Source organism: Leptodactylus fuscus, chromosome 3, assembly GCF_031893055.1.
Source record: "Leptodactylus fuscus isolate aLepFus1 chromosome 3, aLepFus1.hap2, whole genome shotgun sequence".
Taxonomy (NCBI): Eukaryota; Metazoa; Chordata; class Amphibia; order Anura; family Leptodactylidae; genus Leptodactylus; species Leptodactylus fuscus.
In genome coordinates this window covers 187,874,801-187,896,948 of record NC_134267.1, presented here as the reverse complement: position 1 = coordinate 187,896,948, position 22,148 = coordinate 187,874,801, and the positions used below count along the sequence as shown (strand labels likewise).

The window sequence follows — 22,148 nt, the reverse complement described above, 5'->3', positions numbered from 1 at the left end:
TTTTTTCTAATCCGATTTTATTTTCTGATTGTAATTTTTTTTTTTATTCCATTTTCTGCACATGACTATGGGAGCTGCAATATTGCCTGAGCTTCTGCTCTGTTAACAGAATTTAGTGATGCTTTACCACAGTCATATCCATCCACTCCAATAGACTGGAGCCAACTCATTGAGGTCTAAGGCTGTGCGGAAACACAGCTTTCTTGTGGTTGTTGTTGCAGATTTCGTTGCAGTTTTTTGAGAATGGCAACAAAAGGAATGGGAACTCTTTAAAAAGTTCTTCTACTTCTACCTTTTGCTCAATCCACTTCTGGCTTTGGCTCAAAAAACCACAACAAATTCTGCAAAAAAAAACAAAACAAAAAAAAAAAGCTGCATTTCCACAACGTGGGGCCTCAGCCTATAGGAGTTGTCCACACCAGTTCTGTGCAGGGAGGAGTAGACAAGCGGTGACATCATTTATTGCCAGTGAGGCATGCAATGAGTGATGGGTGGCGTTATCTTCTATTGTGATATGTATGTATTGTAAATGAAACCTCCTGTACATGTAGATGGGGTTTAATAACTCTCTCCATGTACTGTACTGGAAGTTGTCTTGGATCTGTGACTTCTTCTCCAGCACTGTACTTACAGAGTGATGCTGCCCTCTGCTGGCAGCTGCTAGTAAGCCTACTAGTGTTTGATCACAGTCCCTACCAGCAGCGATTTTACCTCACCTTTTTGAAGACCTTTCCGTTGGGCTGGATTTCATCTTCCTCACTGAGCACTTCTCTAGTCCCCAAGCAACCCTTGGTGCTAAACAGCTGTGCGGCATGCTTAAAAACCTTGTCCAGGGTGTCACAGCCAGGGTACAGAGAATATGCCAGGCTGTTGAAGCTGTCCACCGAGCGGAATGGGCTACTTGGATCGTCGTTCACAGGCTTGGCTTTTACACGCATTGCTTTCCTCTGTCTTTCTTTTGCGCCAGTAAGTAAGAACCACGGCACAAACGTGACCACGCCATAGAGCCACATAAAGAAATGGAGGACGTGCCGCAGCACAGGATTTATGTCCTCTTTTATCTGCATTTTTAAAGTCTAGGAAAGGGACCTGTGGGGGGGAAAAAACAAATGTACCTGCAAAAGAAATAAAATAGGGTTAAAAATGTGACGATATTACGAAGTAAAGCAATAAACCTGAGACAGTATACACAAGACACTACTGAGATGGTACCAGAGCACAAAGACATGGAAAATCCAGCATACGAAAAACAGTCCACGTGATGGGTGACAGCGAGTACGACAGAGATGGCTGCAATGTGTGCTAATCCTCGTATAGAGCAGACTACTGGACTACTACATATGAGGTTTATTGTGAATTGGATGTTCTGTATAAATATATATTTGTTATTTTATATCTTGGTTGTATGTGTGCATTTTTAAATTGGAATCAATAACATGAATACATAAAATAAAAAATATCAATAGCATAATAAGATATTAAATAGGTTATCTGGTTTCTAACATTGATGGGCCAAAGTCTGACACCTGGAACCACCACAGATCACTGGGACAGCACCGAGGCTCTTGGTATTGGGACAGTACTGCAGCATCCAAACTCACCATACAAAATACCAAGCACAGTCTAAGGATATGACAGCAATATTAGATCTTCGGGGTCCGACACCTCAGACCCCCACAGATCACCAGGGCAGCATGGCTCTTGGCATTGTTTCCATAATGAGAAACAGATTTCATTGGGACAGTATAGCAGCAGTCACACTCGCCATACACAATACCAAGAGCTGCATTGTGTAAGGATAGGCCATCAGTTAGAACCCACATAATCCCATTAAACAAATAATCATATTTTATTATATTTAATATCATCATCACCACATTATATATGCTAGCATCAGATGAACAGCGCAGACATCACTAAGGTTGCATTACCGTTGTGATTTTTGGTAAAAAGTTGACATATAATTCAGTATTATAAAACTGTGGCATTTGTCACATTTACTTATGTTTATTGATGTGCTTTCATATAGGACACCCACCACAGAGACCAGGGGTGCATCACTACACAGTCAGACATACTCAGCACTGACTGCACAAGGCTAGCATAGGGGCCCTAGAACAGGAGGAACGGAAACACACAGTGGTCAATACATTTCTAGGAGGAACCTCTCAGCACACTTATAAAACTCCATATGCTCCATATGTTATATGCTCCAGAATAGTTACACCACGGCACTACTAAAGCAGCCATATCAGCAGAGATGCCAGGTCACCCTTAAAATACTCATTTGCTAGAATATATGAATAGATAGATAGATAGAGATGACATCACTGTAACCCATTTACTGATCCAATTATATTTTGGCCCTAGAAAGCAGATTGTAGAGACTGAGTAACAGATCCATGAAATGACATACTGAGACTTGTAGTTCCATAACCACTAGAGGACCATCATTTGCAGACCACTGGTGTACATTGAACATCAATGCCCTGCCCTCCAGAATTCTGCCATCAAAATGTTGGAACTGGAATATTTTTGACTCATTTGTGTAGATATTTGGAGCCTGGAGAGTTTCAGTACACAAAAATTCTGCATCGGTACAGAAAGTGCAGCAACAACTCATACAGAAGTGTTAGACTTAGGCTGGTCTTACACGACAGTAAGTTTAGTCTGCAATTGTGGGTTCTCAATTGTGGACACAGTGTATTCAGTGTGGCCTCTTACACCACCGCATATTTTATCTGTGGTGTGCCGAGCCGTGACAGGGTCCGCACGGCACGGTCCCATAGAACTCTATGGGTGCCTGATGATTGACACGGACATCTGCAGAATGACTTTTTGGAGTGAAATTTAGTGTTGCTGATCAGCAAATCGTGGACCGCAAAAACAACTATGGTCGTGTAAGACCAGCCTAAGGGTGGGTATTATAACCAAAAGCTACATCTGCCCACAGCTGGCACAGATTTCAGTTTTAGGTGCGTATATTGGTGCTATGGAAGTGGGAACGTCTGAAGGACTTTTGTGTCTTTCATTATACAATGTGCAAAGTGTACTGAAAATTTTCAGATTCTTTCTAAATTTGAACCATTAGGTGGCAGTAAAGAAGCAATTAACTGGGGCAAAACAGGGACCATATACAGTAGTCTTCTCTTAAACCATGCATATATGCCAGACACATCCATATTCTCCTAAGGATTTGATGTACAGCCTGCAATTTATCATATTTTCATACAATTTAATACACACAACACTAATGCTACTAATATGGACAACATCTGCAAGGGGTTTGTACGTTCTCCCCGATGTTTGCCTGGGTTTCCACTCACACTCCAAAGACACACTGATAGGGTTCACAATCTACATTCCCTATCTAGGATAGTGACTGACAAGGTCTGTAAAAGCGCTGAGGAATATGATGGTGCTATATAAGTAATAGACAGATACTAAAAAATACTATTAATAGTGATTGATAATTATTAATCATTATTAATATATTACCATACATCCTTCTAGGCCATGTGTTTTGATACATAAGTGTGAGAATCGGCATGAACACAACTTTAAAAAACACTGCATTAATCTGTGTACTTTTTCTTAATATTCCTTTTTTTGTATTTTTTGATTTGACACACTCATTCTGCTTTCTTTATTCATAGCTGCTTTTCCTTCCACTTTTTCCACCTCTATTGCTTTCACCCTTACTGGAAAGCCAGAATCACATGTGAGCATAAATTCCATTATTACAGAATTTCCCATACTGCATTATTATCTGCGGCCATGTGCTTTCATACGGTCGCAGAGCTAGTATTATAGCAGAGAATACAAGATATATAATGTACTCAAACCTCAGCCTAGCAGAGCATATAGAAGAGGAAGCAATATGTCACCGGGCTGAGCCTTCACACAGGAAGCAGCAGCACTTGTGGCTATTGGGGATTCACATTCCAATAGGTTTCTGGCAATTGGCGAGAGCAATGGCGTTCTAGAGCAGCCTCACTCCTCCTGTAACAGACAGCAGCTTGGAAGGACTGCAGCATTGGACATGTGAGACTGTCTGCGGTGCTGTGTACGTGGCAGAATATTAACCCACGGAGGACGAGGGAAGGGAAAGCACAACATGCACCAATATCTTATAATATGCACATTAACATGAGACAGAAGAACACGAGGGCTCAGGAGTCTGGATCAAAACCAAGGGGGGGTAGTAATAATGTAGTTTCTGGTAAGGCGGCTGATGTAGTGAATCTGGATTTCCCCACAAACGTTGCAAAGTACAGGTCAGATGAGAAAACTATAATGTAATTTGGGAAAATGTAGATGAACTTACTCAGAGGCGTCACTAAAGGCGCACAGGTTCAGAAGCTTTGGCCCCCTTGAGCAACTTCTTCCCACAACCATCAGCCACGTCCCATCTGAACATTTCCTTTTCCTTCCTTATCCAGGCCCAGACTGCCATGAAAACTTATATATCAATATGCCAGCGCACACAAGTTTCCCATCCCTGGGTAGTGCCCCCCACACACAGTAATTGTGACCCTTTTTTTTACAGCAGACTCCCTCCTTGACGTGACATGCTCCATAACTGATAGTTCTGAGAGATATATATATATATATATATATATATATATATATATATATATATATATATATATAGTTAGTTTCTCCTTTCTGACAAAGTCTGTGTATCATAAATCCTCTTCTAACACACTCCAGAGGGCAGGGGACATACATTTAGGATCCACAAATTTTCAGCTAGAAAATCAGAAAGGATATTAACATTATCAGCATTAGTGTACCGGGGGGCGGGGTGACCTGTGAGCCCCCTGGCCTATAGACCCAGTGGCAGCTGTGACCACTGCAACCCCCAATAGTTATGTCAGCAGGTATTTCCTTCTTCCCTTTGCTGGAAATCCCTTCCCAGTTCTGGGGAAGAAGCATGGAGGGGTTGTGCTGAGTATCTATCAGCATAATCCAGACTACCATTTAAAGTTTGCTTTTATGGCCTCACTTCTGATTGCAGGTATGTTACAGAAGAAATTAGTACCCACACGCATTATTACACACAGTTCCTACGGAAATCAATATATTATCTGTGTATTGTGGGACCAAACATATCCTCCAGAGCAAGAGATATACAGTATACATTCTCCACTGTAGCATACAGCATTGAGGCCGGCACCTTGGTTGTGATTTGACTGCAGGGACTGTAAGATCCCCATGATCATAACAATGCAAGGAATACAGCACAGGCTCCCTATCACAGTGGTGCGCCAAGTCACAATTTGTGAAATAGACTATTGAAGAGCTCTGTATAAATGAACAGGGTTGGGCCATCATTCTCTGCACAGTCAGCGCCACAGAGCCCCGCTATACAGGGCACGACACTATACAGGGAGCAAGTGTTAGAAGGGTGCTGCATCACCAGCATGCTCTAAAAAAGGGAAATCTGCCAAATCCAGATCCTCTAGCACAGAACATCAGTATGACCCAAGCCTAAATTCCCTTTTATACTACTGTGGTACAAATCTTATCTGGAAGGAGCGATCCTCAGAATAAGCACATGGTACACTGTAACTTATAGTACATAGCTATAAAAATGTTAATAATAATAATGAATACAGTCAGCCCTCCATGCCACAGCAGAATGACAGCAGTGTAAATGCACATAAAACCCTGCACTATGCATGATAAATAATCACCCCCATTTACATACATATGAATGGTACAAAGAATCTACTGACATCTGGCTTCGTGCCAATACCAACCACCAATAAAAATCCCGAAGTAAGTGTTGGTAGCTGAGGCGTTTTATAGAAGAGAGGTCTGTAGCGCTAATGTGTGCAGGATTTCAGAGCAACCTCAAGGATAAAAATAGTCAGTGTTTGCCCCCCCCATCTATAGATCACACACAAACCTAGAAACTCTTTCATGGCTGCTCCTTTAATACAGCAGTGACCTGAAGTGAACCCAAGCAGATTACAGTGTCTTATAGGCCTTATGTAAGGTGCTACATCACCACCCGACACAGCACAATATGAAGATAATACATACAAAAATAAAGAAAAAATAAATAAATTAAATTTTGGGGGGGATCCATGTCAAAACCCCCCCAAAATGTTACCACTTTTTGCATTTTGTTTTTATGACATTGACTCTGCATTAAAAAAAAAAAAAAATGACATGGCAGCTTTGTCCGATGGGTGGACGATGGTGGAGATACCATATTTATATTGGTTTTATAACAAATTTTCCGCTTTTACAACTACGTCGTCTCCTTCTGAAAGTGAACCATTTTCCTGGGGTCACCGTATTATGACACGCATAACTTTTTTACTGTTTTGTTGATGTAGATAAGCAAGGTCTCTTGACTGGCAATGGAAACTTGTACTTGTTATTGGTACCAATGTTTGGTATATAGGACTTTTTGGTCACTTTTTATTATTTTTTGGGGGGAAAGCTAAGTGACCAAAATCTGTTACTGCTCTCACTGCGCTTTTTGGTTTGTTTGTTTTTTTTTATCTATTTATCCATCCATCCATCCCACAAGGGGATTTGAACCTGCGATCAGAGATGCCCAGTACAATGTAATGCAACTGTGCTTACATAATCAGCCGAGTGTTTCCCACCCTCCTGACTGCCAAGGCAACCCCTCAGATCTTGCCTATAGGGAAACCGCCAGTGTTTTCGTAGGTATAACAGAGGCTGCAATTTGAAAAAATGTAGTTTTTTCAGAATTAGCATCTAACATTTGTTTCACATTTGTTATGGACTTCCCAGCCAATGTGCTACATAAGTTTTGCTCCCCATGAGGCTCAGTGACAGATCTAGAGGATCTAAATGTTAATCATTCCATTTCCACGTTCCTCATATACCAGGCAGACATCAGCAGGGAAAACTTTATGTGGATCCAAAAATAGGAAGGACTTTGTAGAGCCAAGAAAGATTAATTTAATATGAAGGCGAATGAATGAAAGACTCTCACCAAGATCCTCGATGTCTAGCATCACCTCTAACACTTCTGGCCTCTCTCTATATAAATGACAGCACTCAGGACAGACAGCAATAAAATATGACTCACAGATATTTCATTTTCTAAAGCACTGGTGCAATGTTGGAGGTCTCCTGTGATACAGATATATACAATATACTGCAATGCTACTGCATACTATAAATGATAAATTCCATTGACTTCTAGTACATGCTATAATAGAAGCAGAGTAATGACAGACCAGGGTGCCTCCAGTAGGGTGCAGGTTGTCACTGTACTAGACTGCCACCCACACCAATGGGGAACAAGGATCCCAGTAAATTTGGCAGCGCCCTTGTACCATCGCTCTTTAGGTACCTTAGTCACAACTGACCATCTACTGTGTACATAGCCTAAGGTTACATTCAGATGACCAAGGCGCAAATCGGCTGTGTAGCGTGCCATTTTTAAAGGAACCCATTTTCATGGATCCCCCCTACATCTGTGTATGAAGGGGTCTCTGAAAATGGACAAAAAAAATAAAAAGGGCTAGTTCACACATGAATACAAGTGTGCATACTCCGTCACGGTTGCTGCGACAGGATGCTGGTGCAGTGCACGGCATCCTGTCGCGGCTTTCCGCTCCGGATTAGGCCCAAATGAATGGGCCTAGTCCGGAGGGTGCTGTCACGAGGCGGGCACCATGGCTGATTCAGCCGCAGAATCCGGCTGAAGAAAGAGCAGCTCGTCTCTTTTTCCTGCTAGCGGAAACATGCCGCTAGCATAAAAAGGGAACACTAGCGATCTACATAGACCACCATTGTGAGGAGGCGGATAATGACATGGATTCTGCTCCAAAATCCGCCCCCTCTTGCCGCATGTGAACGGGGCCTTAGATAGAAACATCATTCATTTGAAAGTTACATTGCTTAAAATACACTGAAGATTCTGCACACAGCACTCACAGATAGTATAAATAGGCAGTGTGATTGGGGGGGGGGGGTTATAGCTTTGCAACTAGTCACTGTATGGACTTATACTTTCCGTAGCATTCGAGATATGGCAGGACATACTAAGTTGCTGCTTTTGCAGGACATGTTCTTTTGCAGCAGATTTGTTGGAGAAAATCCTCTGGGCCATAAATATGAAAGCTATGGTATCTTCAAGATGTGCGTTGATTTCTACAAGCAGCATTTGGAAGAACACTGCAGAACGCCATAGCAAGTCAAGATTAGGCGTATGGAATATCCTGCCTGTTGAAGTCACGGAGTCATTCCGTGTAATATTAGATATGTGATACCTCTATATCCAATGTCCCAAACCTTACCAGGTGGTTTCATACAGACTCCTGTCATCTAACTCCAGCCACTGATGTAGCAGAGCATTAGTGTAATGTATCCAGAGCAGAGGGCTGCTGTGTGCAACAGTGTAGAAACCCATTACTTCCAAGTCATTATATAGACATCAGGGAGTGCCTGAAATCAGGAGGATTGTGCAATTCCTCAGAATTTTTTGCAGAGCCCACGTGAGTTGTTTCAATGAACTGTTCCCTACAATTTCACAGCAGCCATCACCATGTTAAGCCTGGAAGCCACACACCCTGCCCATTAAGTATGCGTGAGTCAGGCCGGGCTGAGCAGAAGACACTGACTGCAGATGGAGAGATAGTAACATCTATATTACCCAACTAAACTGTTATTGTATGGGAGTCTACCACCTCCCCTGGGCATATTTAACTGCTACCTCCGCATTACTGTGATAGATACAATACATTTTGTTATGCATGTCACTTTTGTAGATTTAGAGGTAAAAAACAAAACTTAAGTCATATGCAAATTAAGGAATTTGTGCACTGAGGGTGGGTCTTCAGCGATGGCAGCATTAATAGGATGGGTGATGTCATGGCAGTGGGTGGATCTGCTCTCAGTGCATGGCAAATGCAGGAGATGCCAGGTAATAATGTGGAAAAAGTAGTGCCCAAAGGATCTTAAGGCCCACCCCCAGTGCACCAATTACCTAGTTTTCATAAGATATCAAAGTAGTTTTTTCTCCAAATCTACATAACACACATGCACAACAGAGGTGTCACTGTAACATGCTCTGTATCATGGTGATGGCAGCCAAATCTGCTTTGGGGAGGTCTTCAGGACTGTTAAATTACCCAGCTGTTTGAAGAGGCTGCAGCATTCTTGTAAGTGCTGCAGCCCCGTCAGTACTTACTAAGCACAGCACTGTACACTTGTATCGCCGCTTAGCCCATGAACTGTGGTCAGGCCATGTGACTGATTGACATGACATTACATGGTCTGTAAAGTAGAAGTTGTGCTCAGGAAGTGACTCCAACATGTAATCCACAGGGGGCCCGGGGTTCAGAGCCTCACTGATCCTCAAATGAAGACCTATCCTAAAGATTGATTAAAAAGTCCCAGAAAACCCCTTTAATACACTGTAGATCCTTTATAGAGTGGCCTGTCCCTTCCCAGTCTGGCACTGGCTGCACCGTTTGGACAATGTCAAACTGTAGGTAACACCCAGTTGTCTAATACTACCTGCATCTGTAGGAGGAATTACTCTGTGTCGTTCCTCTGTTATAAGAAAAGATGTTCAGAACCTATTAGATTATGAAGAATGCAAGTATTCCCTAAAATGGACAGGACGGGTTCTCCTGCCCCTTCTGCATCCATATACCCTAATAACATAGAGAGAACGGTACATGGACGAGTAGCAGAACTGAAAGCAAGCAATTGTGGGAAGAAAAGCAGGCCCTATTTTTAGCCTCTTTTAATCCAGGCTTCATGTACAAGCAGGCTCAAATTTGGGACAGATGGCAAAATAAAACCCATTTAATCAATGTAATACAAGCACGAAACGCAGACAAGTATTTGCTGGGTAATAACCATGCTACTATGTGTACTGAGGCTATAGGTGGGCCAGTGGCATAAGGTAAGTACATTACTATGGAGACTCTTGGTTTATACCCTGTACAGGTCCCAGCACAGCAACAAACACAGGCAACTAATCAAAAGGCTAAAAGCCAACTAGACATGTGAAGACAGGACGCGCTCATCTCCGCTGGCTAGAGATGAGCGAACACTGTTCGGATCAGCCGATCCGAACAGCATGCACCCAAGTCAGCGTCACAGGTGCTTCCATTCATCTCTATGGGTGCGTGCTGTTCGGATCGGCTGATCCGAACAGTGTTCGCTCATCTCTATGCATTACCAGTCATACAAAATGTGGCCCAGTGGCCATGTCCTCTTAAGGGTCTATTCACACGGAGGAAAATGGCGCTGTATTTGGCGCAGTATTTTCCGTACTGAAAAAAAGCCTCCCATTGACTAACGGAACCCATTGAAGTCAATGGGAGGCGCTTTTTTTGTGCCATTTTCCTCTGTGTGAATGGACCCTAAAGGAGTGATCACATTTAAAGGGTTATTCCAGTTTGCTTTTATTTTTGAAGCAACACAGGACAAATACCTCATTCACTTTATAGTATTCGTAAGTCAAAACCATGCATTAATTTAAAAAAAAAAAAAAAAAAAAAAAAGTGTACCTTTTGTGTTTTTTGAGCCTCTTCCAGATATGAAGTGTGAACAAGACCTAAGGATGATATACTTTTGTTGATCTCGTATAAGCCATGTTCACCCCTTCATTGATATTTACATTTTTCTGTTCAGTTAGGCTAAGTTGTGTTGGAGACTCCACCCCAGAAGTGTTACTTGCATAATGTAGAATATCAAATGTTAATACCTAATGCATTTTTGGTTTTCTTAAAGGGGTTGTCCAAGCAAAAAATGGACAACCCCTTTAACTTTTAAATCAGCCGAGGGCAGGAAGAGAAAATAAAATAAATTCACACTCCCTTGTCCCATCCCGCCCAGTTCTTCACCTCAATGGGTCTCTTCTGGAGTTTTGCTGAAGTCAATCAGCGAAGGGCATGTGAAGTCACTACCTGTGACATCACGGGTCTCTTCCAGAGTCCTGCTGAGGCCACTGACTGACCTCAATAGTCACGTGATCACTGAGGTCAATTAGCAAAACTCAGAAGGAGACCTGGGAGAAGCTGCCGGAGGAGAAGAACTGTGACATGTTGGGAAGAAGCCGGAGGATCGGGGACAAGAGAATATGCATTATTTTTCTTCACTGACCCTGTGATTACTTCTTAAAGGGGGTTGTCTAATTTTACCTGGACAACACCTTTTTTTTTTTTTTTTTTTTTTTTTTTACATTATTGCATCTTTTACCTTATTTACTTAAGGAACATCTGAAGGAGTGCACAGCATTTCTTACAACAGAAGGGATATGCTGCAGGTTTGGAAATTCCCATGTGAACAGAATCTCACACATCTTTTGCTTTAAGTTTTAAAAACCCATTCACATGTATGGTATAAAATGTGAACCAATAAAATTGTGTCTGAATATAACCTAAAGCTGCAGTCACAGGTGCTCTCACAAATCACACTATACCATAATATAGAGAATAAGATGACAGCTTGTAGTAACACCAAAGTCTAAAAATAACCATCTTAGCCGAGCAAGTCACCCAAAGCGTTCCATCAAACCTGAGTTTTCAGAGGACTTGCTATACACAGCCTGGAAGACAAAACGCAGAGTAATGGTCTAACCTTCCATGTGAAACTGGAAAATCTAATTTGTACTCTGCCTGGGCCAAGAATTCATCATGCGCAGCAGATGGCTGTCTGCGAGACCAGATATCACTGCCTAAAGCAGGAAACAAAAGCATCACAAGAGACATCTATCATAAAGTCAGCCAGCCAGGACACTGACCAGACCCCTGGACCCCCTACAGACGATGTCAGTGACTGAGGCAGCAAGTGGTGGACTGCTGGGGAGACATCTTACACCAGCAGGGGAATGGAATAAGACTGGCGTAGAAAACATCTTAATACCCCCCCAAGCTCCTGAATACAGACCCAATACTTAGGTTACACTACTCACATAATACTGACTGGCAAGAGCCCCTGAAACCATAGCAATCACCATCGTCACTAAGATGTAGATGTATTTTATGATCTGGATCTGCAATCTCTCTATAACAATGATGGTGTGGTCAGATATCAGGACAGGCCATGTTGTCAGGCAGATCTCAGTAATAAAACCTCTGCAGCCTCATTCAAACACATTTCTGCATGGAAGAACAGAAACAATTTTCACAATTTCACTGAACGCTTTAGGACCTTTTATCTGGGTAGGTGGTCTACTTTAAGGGTCTATACCTATAAAAGGCAGAACACGCAGGCCGAGTCTGTGGAGAAGTATATTTTTTCAAAGAAATCAAAGCAGATCCCATCAGACTTTTTCTCTTTTTTTCCTTTTTTTTTTTTTTTTTTTTTTTTGGGGGGGGGGGGGGGGGAACAGGAATCATACATGTCAATGCAACCTATACAAAAGTTGTACAAAAGAAATGCTAAACAGACAAATGGCTTCAGGACTCTGAAAAGCAATCAGAGTCGGACATCAATAGTAGAAAGATGGTTGGGGGTGGGGAGCCAGTATAATAACACATGCTGCATAGAGACGGCCACACAGTGATCATGTATGATCCATTATAAGCAACACTTCTAGTAAACAGTGACGTCAGCTACCACCGTATGCTAACTTTAATAGACCTTACAACCATGGCTTCTCTATGCGCTCAGAGGCATCCTGAAGTGTCATCCTATGGCATCATACATTTCCCTAGGAAACAATTGTGGCGAAGATTAAATATATATATATATATACATAAAATCAGTAATACAGTATGGACAGGAGTCCCATGCACACAACCAGGTGAGCTTCCAGTGTGCACCCGAGTTTGCAGCCGAATCTCAGAGTGACACCCGAGTGCATTTTCTCTATGGGAGTCTCCCACCCATTCTGCTCCCATGACATGGATGCTTGTAGAGCAGGTGCTATGCTGCTTTGCGTCATCAGAACAGAATGAATCAGAAGCCCCCATAGAGGTGAGTGCATCACAAATTTGATGAGAACTTCCTGCTGCAAACTCGAGCCCACACCGGAAGCACCTCATGTCATGTGCTTGGAGCCTTATAGAGGCGTTACAGTGACTATATACCCACCTGGCTGTTCGGCCTGGGACCCAGCAGAGTCTCTGTTTAGATCCTGTTCCTGCACAGAAGTATGACATCATCACTCAGACACTGATTGGCTGCCGCACTCATGTGCAAGGAGAAGGTAAACAAAGACCAGGGACCTGAATAGACTCTGCTGGAGCTCTAGCTAAATGGTCAAGCAAGTATATAATGTATTATTTTAAGCCTCTCTATGGGTTATTGCTACACCGCTTTAAGCTTTGGAATCAGTCACTTTACAGACAGAAGCCACTGTGATAATAGAATGGCAATGTACTAGCAGCACTAGGCTCTAATCCCACCAGGCCCACTTTGTATGGAGATTTTAGGTTCTCCTTCCTCTTGTGTAGGGTCAGGGTCCTTACCATTCTGTGACTACTACGAATAGGCTGACTTTTATGAACTGGCCTATATTATCACTCAACTACACCAAAAAATTATGAAAGACTCCCCCCACTGGATTTACACTGTAATGGTCAGTTGCACAAAAGTTTAATGAGAGCCCATCGCCTCTCCTGAAATACTTGAACTCTCCGTGAAATTCTGGAGCAAATGCAGACAATGAATTGTGCTGTTCCTCTGTTATTCTTCCAACATATTTATGAATAAATTGATGCCAACTGGATGTGGACACTCCCCCTTGCCCAAAGGGTGTGTGCCTACACAGTCTGACATAGACAGTATCATACTGTGTAGGGTCACCCCCCCACCACCACCACCACCAAATAAGACCTAGTTATCTATATTTCTAGTAGGAATGACTTAGGAACAATACAATGCAGTTATAAGAAATATTCCAGAATTGTGATTTCATTGTGAATTCGATTATTTCCTTAAACACGAGTATGGGGTATAACCTTACAGATAAGATTCTATGCAGTGTTGTAAGGCACAGCCTTCCAATCCAGCTTCTAATAGTTACAATATGCTCACCGACAAAAGCATCCACAGATCACTGCTATGTTTCCATTACTTCTGCCATACGCAGGGCTTCTATTTATAGGAAGAAAGGCATTGGCTTCTGCTTTTGGTAGCATCATATGACTATAGTGTTTACTGATAATAGACTCCGGAGCTGTCAACATAAACTCTGTGTCGAGGCCTCAATAAGAGAACAGGAAGCCCGGCCTGTGCTCACCGCCGCCATCACCATGGTACTCGCATACATAGTAGAGGTCAGGCTCTCTACTGCATAGGTAGGACTTGTACATCTGAATATTATATAACAAGATCATGCTGCAGACATCGGGTGTAGTATCTGGAGACAGCCCCCAGTAATAAACTGTTACTGATATTTACGTGGATAGATATGCAGATGCAACAGACAAGACAACAAAAACTAATGGTCAGAAAAACATTTTTCCAATTATTGCATTGGTTTTTGTGGTCGTCTGTAATAAAATATCACACGGCAGAAGCTTAACAATTGTACAGGTTAACTCTACATCTGTATGACTGGGAAGTTCACTGAAGACGGGCTGATGCTAGAGATAGTAGCCTGTGGACACTACTGCAGACTATTATAGTGATAATGGAAACAGACAGGTGGCAAGAATTGACATGTGCCTTTTGGGGTGTTTGCTGCAATGAAACCAAGTCAAACTGCACCTATAATAGCACATGTGTAAGCAGCGCCCTAAATATCCCTAGATTGCAACGTGACAAAACTAACAGATGGCACTGCAGAAACTCCATGCCCAGTCACAGGTCTGCTGAACGCCCTGCATTATTTATATGGCACCTAGGAGAGTGACACACAGATCAGCAAATACCACTGGGATATACTAACTGGTTGTGTATGATCAGACTTTTTCTAGTCTTAAGCTGGCCATACGAATGACTCAAACGTCAACAAGAACAACCAAACTGACCAATGATTGAGGGGGCAGCTTAGTTTTTAAAAAGAAAAACAAAAAAAGGGGCAAAGAGTTTCTGCAAGCAGCTGATCAAGCCTAACACGGATATTTTCAACTGACCCCACATGTCTAACAGGGCTGACCTCTTAAACTAAAGCTTACCATCACAATATTTTCACAACCAATGAATATCTAATGCATGTGACCAGCTTTAGGCTGTCTGTATACATTAGACTGAAAGCTCATTCGGCTGACAGCTATTCCTTCCAACTCTGGCGCAGCTGAGTATTCATGTATTCTTGATGGGAATAAGGAAAATGTTTGTTTTGGTACCGTGTTAGCCAGTGGTTATAAAATATAAAAAACAAAAAAACAAAACTTGCAAAGTTTTTTTTTGTTTTTTATAATTTATGATGGGAATAAGGGAGACTGGTTGATGCTAGAATGAAGTAGATGTCAGTACTTCATGGCATTAATCCAGGAGCTCCAGGTGGGTTACCTGAGTGGTCTGGACGGGCCCTTCTCACCAGCACATCACACCCTACACCTCAGGATCTACTGTGTTGTTATAGAATGGTCAAAGACTTTGACTCAAAGTTACAGTAATTAAATATGGCTGTCCTATGCAACCCTAACCCATCTGCAATGACATGGACACACAGGATAGCACCTACCAAGCCCAAACAGAGGCAGTGCCATCTATTAGATCCATGCCAGGAAGAACCTACTTCTCTATCCACTATATTCTAACATCTACTGAAAGTCAATACTAGACATCTCCTGAGAGTACAAAAGGAGCAGACCTATTGAAACCCAATCAATCCTTCTCACCACCATTGCTCTTGGGAAGGATTGAGAGGCCTCTACACACATCAGATGGTCCATCAAATAGATATGTACAAAAGTGACACTATGTAAACAATAGATGAACCTCACTGCCTATGATGGACACCTCACCCTTCCATCAAGGAGCACAGTTATATGGGGTGTAGAGGTAACAGTCACTACCTGGCCCTAGAGCTTCAGGGGGGCCAAAACCCTCTCCAGAACATAAAAGAATACCAGTATTAGAGATGGTGTCCTCTTATAGCAGGTCCTCATTGCATAAATGACATCGAGGCCCAGGAGCTGCTAGTGCCACCTGCTTCCATACAACAGCACCTTCATTGAATGCTAGCTTGGTAAATCTGGGCTGTGTTCACATTAATGCTAGTTGATGCTACTAAGATAGTCTGCCTATCATATAGGAATAAATATTATATACACACACGAGATAGATATATATATATATATATATATATATATATATATATACACACACACACACATAATATACATACATATATACACACACACACACACATATATATATATACACATAGGGGTGTGGCACAAATACGACCCCATAGAGATGGGCCAATTCATCCCATCCCTGTAGTCTCCGGCTAGAAGAGACAGGGCGTAGGGACAATCCCCGCCATGAATAACACAGTGTGTCAGGAGACATTGGCTGCTGCTGCTGCTGCTGCTGCGGAGCACACGGCATGACTGGAGGCAATATGACCGCCAGTTACCTCAGCACGCGCAGTGTGTAATTGGTTCCCTTGGTGACGACGAGAGATATGGTAACAAAGAGGAGAGGGTAAGGACAATAACTCACCCCGGTGCTGGGACCACCGGCTCTACCGGCCGCTGATGGACGCTGCTCTACGTACGACACACACGTACAAGGTGCTCGCCGCAGCCGGTGTCACCGCCGTGAACACGCACAGCAGGCAACGACGCCGACACCACGTCTATAGCAGCCAATCAGCGGCCGGAGGTGCGACCAATACGTTGTGCCCCGCCCCCTCACATCCTTCCTCTAGTGTCATTGAGGACAGAGAGAGCGACGCGCTGATTGGCTGCGGAAAGTGGCGCGTTGTGGGGGCCTGTAATTGTGACGTAATACGGGGCGGGGCCGAGGTTATTAGAGGTCAGAAGAACCAAGCCAGGAATGTGAAGTCATGTACATGTGTAATAATAATGGAGCGGCTGACACATGCCGCAGAGGGAAGATTCCGGGCACGTGATAAAGGGGCATCAGCCACATCAAGAGGGCTTGTATGAGAATCACTTCTCTCTCCCAGGCACTGCCTGAGACAGGCCTGAATGCAGCAGGGATCAGCTGCAGTGCCATTCACAGCCACGGACAAGAGCGGCGCTATCTCATTCAACCCCTTTAGTCAGAGTGACGTCATAGCTAGTGGTCACACACGTATTCTATGTCACCTCACTATACAGTGACTTGTGGCATTAGGTGCAGTGACTTTGTGTCCAGTTTAAAAAAAACGGTTTCACTGCGGAGAGCACAAAACACTCACCGGTACTCACAGCCGGACAGTCTCCAAACCCATTCAAATGAATGGGTTTGACAATTGACTGCAGGTTTCTGTATCCTGCCCAGTTTCGGGCAGGAAACGGAGGCTGGGGCGCAGGTGTGAACCCGGCCTTACCTGTGGTATATTGTGTTGCTGTGGAGATACCTCCTGGTCATTATTACTTTGTTACTCTGCAATACTGCAATATATATGTCATGTAATATCTGTTATGTTATAGTGTTCTGTATACTCTCCTGTAGCTAGGTAGTATTAGGCCTAGGATATTATTAGGACTTATATCTATGGTACTGAAGTCTGAGCTATCGCCAGTATAGGGCAAAGGTTTTGTGCTTTGTCCGTAAAGTTATAGACCAGGAAGCGATAACTAGGTGAGGGTTCAGAATGAAGTCAGACCGATGTCAGTCTGCACTTGATCTTCAGTGCACCATACATTGAAAAATCGCTGCATGTTCATTTTAGTTGTGGAATCGCAAGTGTTTTATCTGTAGACTTAAGAAAAAAAGATGCAGAGGACAACTGAGCCACACATTTTCTCTTTTAGGCCTTAGCCTACAATTCATTTGCCATTTCCCTGCTCATGCTTCCCTCTGTAATGTTCCACTATCATCATCTGTGTTGACTACGTTACAGAGTTTAGTATCATCTGCAAATATCGAGATCCTACTCTTTAAACCCTCTATCACAGGGGTAGGGAACGTACGGCTCTCCAGCTGTTGCAAAACTACAACTCCCAGCATGCATACTTGCTCTGCTGTTCTTGGAGCTCCCATGGAAGTGAATGGAGCATGCTGGGAGTTGTAGTTTCACAGCAGACGGAGAGCCGAAGGTTCCCTACCCCTGCTCTATCAGGTCATTAATAAAGCTATTATCAGGATGAGGACCTAATATTCACCCCTGTGGCACCCAACTGGTGACTGTGACCCAATCCAAGTATGTGCTATACCAGGGGTCAGCAACCCCTGGCATGCGTGACATATTTTGCAGGCATGGCAGCTAGCACAGGACCTGCAGATATTAAGAGAAGAGGGAGCATCCTTTAGTGTTCTGCTACTGCAATGATATAGGAGCTCCTTCTTCTCATACTAGAGAGTGGTGAGGAAAGCCCAGGAGACGCAGCTCACACTGTGCAGCACAAGGACCCTGCCTGCTACAGTGATGAGCCCCTGCAAAGAAGAGGAGGAGAGTAAATCTCTGTATAGCAAAGTGAAAGTAAAAAATAACAGGTACATGCTGGAGTCACTATTCTTATTAAAGAGGACCTTTCATGGTCCGGGGCAAAGGCAGTTCTATATACTGCTGGAAAGCCGACAATGCACTGAATTCAATGACGAAGATAATTATTATCTCTATATGTCCCACATATCAGTAAGTCTTACGTAAAGCACACAGGGGTTAATGTGAGGGATACGATGGGGTTAACTGCTATTAATATGAGGCACATGGAGTTACTAAACTGTAATGCACATGACCAAACTTTTTATCTGCAATTGTGGATAAAATTATGGGCTATTATTTTTCAATGGGCCCGTACACAGAGTTGTTTTTGCGGTTGTGTGTCCAGGTCAAATTGAAGGGCTGCAAATTATGGAGCAGGTCCAATATCTGTCCTATATCTGTCTGCGTCTACTGCGCTGTCAATTCATTTCACTGTATAGGTCAGTGAAAAGTGGGGCCTCAGCCTTAGGGTGTTTCTTTTCAGGTGGTGATACACTGAGTACCAAGGTGCAGCTATAGCCAAATCCAGTCCCAGGGCACCAGTGCTGTCATTTTGGGGTAAATGTGACACTCATTAAAGAGGACCTTTCATCAGATTGGGCACAGGCAGTTCTATATACTGCTGGAAAGCTGACAGTGCGCTGAATTCAGCGCACTGTAGGCTTTCCCGATCTGTGCCCCGGGTAAAGCGCTATCGGTCCTGGTACCGTAGCGCTTTACAGTCAGAAGGGCGTTTCTGACACTTAGCAAGGAATGCCCTTCTGCCCAGCAGCGCCTATCGCGCTGTACAGTGTGAGCGGGGAGGAACGCCCCCTCCCTCTGCCCACACAGCTCGTCCATAGACGAGTATTATCAGGAGAATTTCAGTGAATGCATGTGGCTGGGAGCACAGTATGGTAGCAGCCCTGTGTTGTGCTTTTTGCTATATGACTTTATTATAGGTTTCGTCAGCCCTACAATTATTACCCTGCACTCCAAGGGCCTCATCTTTGAATTTTTTAGTTTAAATCACCACGCTGTACAAAAAAGGCTGCCTACTAGAGATGAGCTGATCCGAACAGCACGCTCGCATAGAAATGAATGGACATAGCTGTCACGCGGAGGGTTAAGCGGCCGGCGTCAAAGCGGAAATACCAGGTGCATCCATTCATTTCTATGGAGCGCGCTGTTCGGATGGGCTGATCCGAACAGTACTCGCTTATCTCTATCCCGCCTACCTCTGTACCATACCATTACTAACCATCCCCTGTTTCCTATATATAAGCCAGTTGTTAATCCAGTTTTCCCTAAGTCCCAGACTTCTCATTTTATATACCAGTCTTTTATGTGGTACAGCATCAAATGCCTTTGAAAAATCCAAATACACCACATTTATCACATCCTGCAGGTCCAGTCTGGAATTTACCGCCTCATAAAAGCTGATTAGATTAGTCTGACAAAACCAATGCCTTGTAAAAACCAGGCTGGTACCGGGTCATAATTGTTTTGGTTTTTTTTGTTGTTCGTGTGTCCCATATAGGGATCACAATGTACATTTTTTTCCTATCAGTATGTCTTTGTACAATGGGAGGATATTCACGCAAACATGGGGTGAACATACAAACTCCTTGCAGATGTTGTTCCTGGCGGGATTCGAACCCAGGACTCTAGCCCTGCAGGGCTGCAATGCTAACCACTGAGCCACCATGTTGCCTCCATAAATGTTTTATTATTGAGATACTCCAGGATAGCAGATCTTTGAAAACCTTCAAATCATTTACCCAGAGCAGAGATTAAATTTACCGGCCTATAGTTTCCAGTCTCACTTTTAGACCCCCTTTTGAATATTAACACCACATTTGCCATGCACCAATCCCGTGGAGCAAACCTAGTCATTACTGAATCTGTAAATTTTAGATATAAGGGTCTGTCTATTTTAGTAGGTTGAAAGTGTCTCACTTCCTACTGGATTAAACAGGAGACATTTAATATAGAATTTAGATGACCCCTTATCCACTATTACACCCACATTATTTTGAGAGGGACCACTTTGTCAGTTTTTAATTTATTATTTTTGTCGTTGAAAAATATTCTCTTTGATGCCTTTATTTCTCTTGACACTATTTTTTCTTTATAATTGTTTAATACCTTTGTACTTTAGTATTTTATACACTTTCTTTTAAGCACTATGTGCACCCCTTACTGTTTTAGCTTGTTGTTCTACTGTTTTTATTCCTAGATCAGGTATATATTTTTGTACAGGTCCCAGTTTATGCCATTAAGGTCCTCTCTTAGCCAGTGAACTATCTGGCCTTCCTGATAGTTCAGTGTTATATACCCCTCTATTAACCATCCTATTAAAATATACACAAAAAACTTATTATGTCGTTGTGCGCCACTAGAGATGAGCGAACAGTGTTCTATCGAACTCATGTTCGATCGGATATTAGGCTGTTCGGCATGTTCGAATCGAATCGAACACCGCGTGGTAAAGTGCGCCATTACTCGATTCCCCTCCCACCTTCCCTGGCGCCTTTTTGCTCCAATAACAGCGCAGGGTAGGTGGGACAGGAACTACGACACCGGTGACGTTGAAAAAAGTAGGCAAAACCCATTGGCTGCCGAAAACATGTGACCTCTGATTTAAAAGAACAGCGACGCCCAGCTTCGCGTCATTCTGAGCTTGCAATTCACCGGGGACGGAGGTTTCCGTCCAGTTAGCTAGGGCTTAGATTCTGGGTAGGCAGGGACAGGCTAGGATAGGAAGGAGAAGACAACCAACAGCTCTTATAAGAGCTAAATTCCAGGGAGAAGCTTGTCAGTGTAACGTGGCACTGACGGGCTCAATCGCCGCAACCCAACTTTCCGCGGATCCTGAATGGAATACACTGACAGTGTATTCCCGTATACCCGATATATACCCCCGATACCCGTTCCAATGGTGTGCCCCCCCACCTTCACCCCAGAAATACCCTGCAAGTCCCCTAGCAATAGAATTGGGGCTATATACACCCACTATTTTTGCTACTGCCATATAGTGCCATTGTCTCACTGGGAATTCAAAGAATATATTGGGCTTACATATAACTTCAATTCCAGGGAGAAGCTTGTCAGTGTAACGTGGCACTGACGGGCTCAATCGCCGCAACCCAGCTTTCCCAGGATCCTGAATGGAACACACTGACAGTGTATTCCCGTATACCCCATATATACACCCCAAATCCCCGTTCCAACGGTGTGCCCCCCCACCTTCACCTCAGAAATACCCTGCAAGTCCCCTAGCAATAGAATTGGGGCTATATACACCCACTATTTTTGCTACTGGTATATAGTGCCATTGTCTGACTGGGAATTCAAAGAATATATTGGGGTTACGTGCACCCACAATTTTTGCTACTGGTATATAGTGCCATTGTCTCACTGGGAATTCAAAGAATATATTGGGGTTACGTGCACCCACAATTTTTGCTACTGGTATATAGTGCCATTGTCTGACTGGGAATTCAAAGAATATATTGGGGTTACAAATACCCTCATTTCTTGCTACTGGTATATAGTGCCATTGTCTGACTGGGAATTCAAAGAATATATTGGGGTTACAAATACCCTCATTTCTTGCTACTGCCATATAGTGCCAGTTTCTGACTGGTAATTC

General features: G+C 43.2%; 1 protein-coding gene across 1 annotated transcript in view; it reads right to left on the bottom strand.

The window, feature by feature from the left end:
• Window positions 1–16,707, bottom strand: part of ACSL3 (acyl-CoA synthetase long chain family member 3) — a 49,923-nt gene extending 33,216 nt beyond the window's left edge. Inside the window, exons 1-2 of the mRNA XM_075268882.1 lie at window positions 16,579–16,707; window positions 717–1,115 (exon numbers count right to left, since the gene is read on the bottom strand). Of these exons, the coding sequence (XP_075124983.1) occupies window positions 717–1,067 (351 nt within the window). The 5' untranslated portion in view covers window positions 1,068–1,115; window positions 16,579–16,707. The remainder of the gene's footprint in view (window positions 1–716; window positions 1,116–16,578) is intronic.
• Between the last annotated feature and the right edge of the window lie 5,441 nt (window positions 16,708–22,148).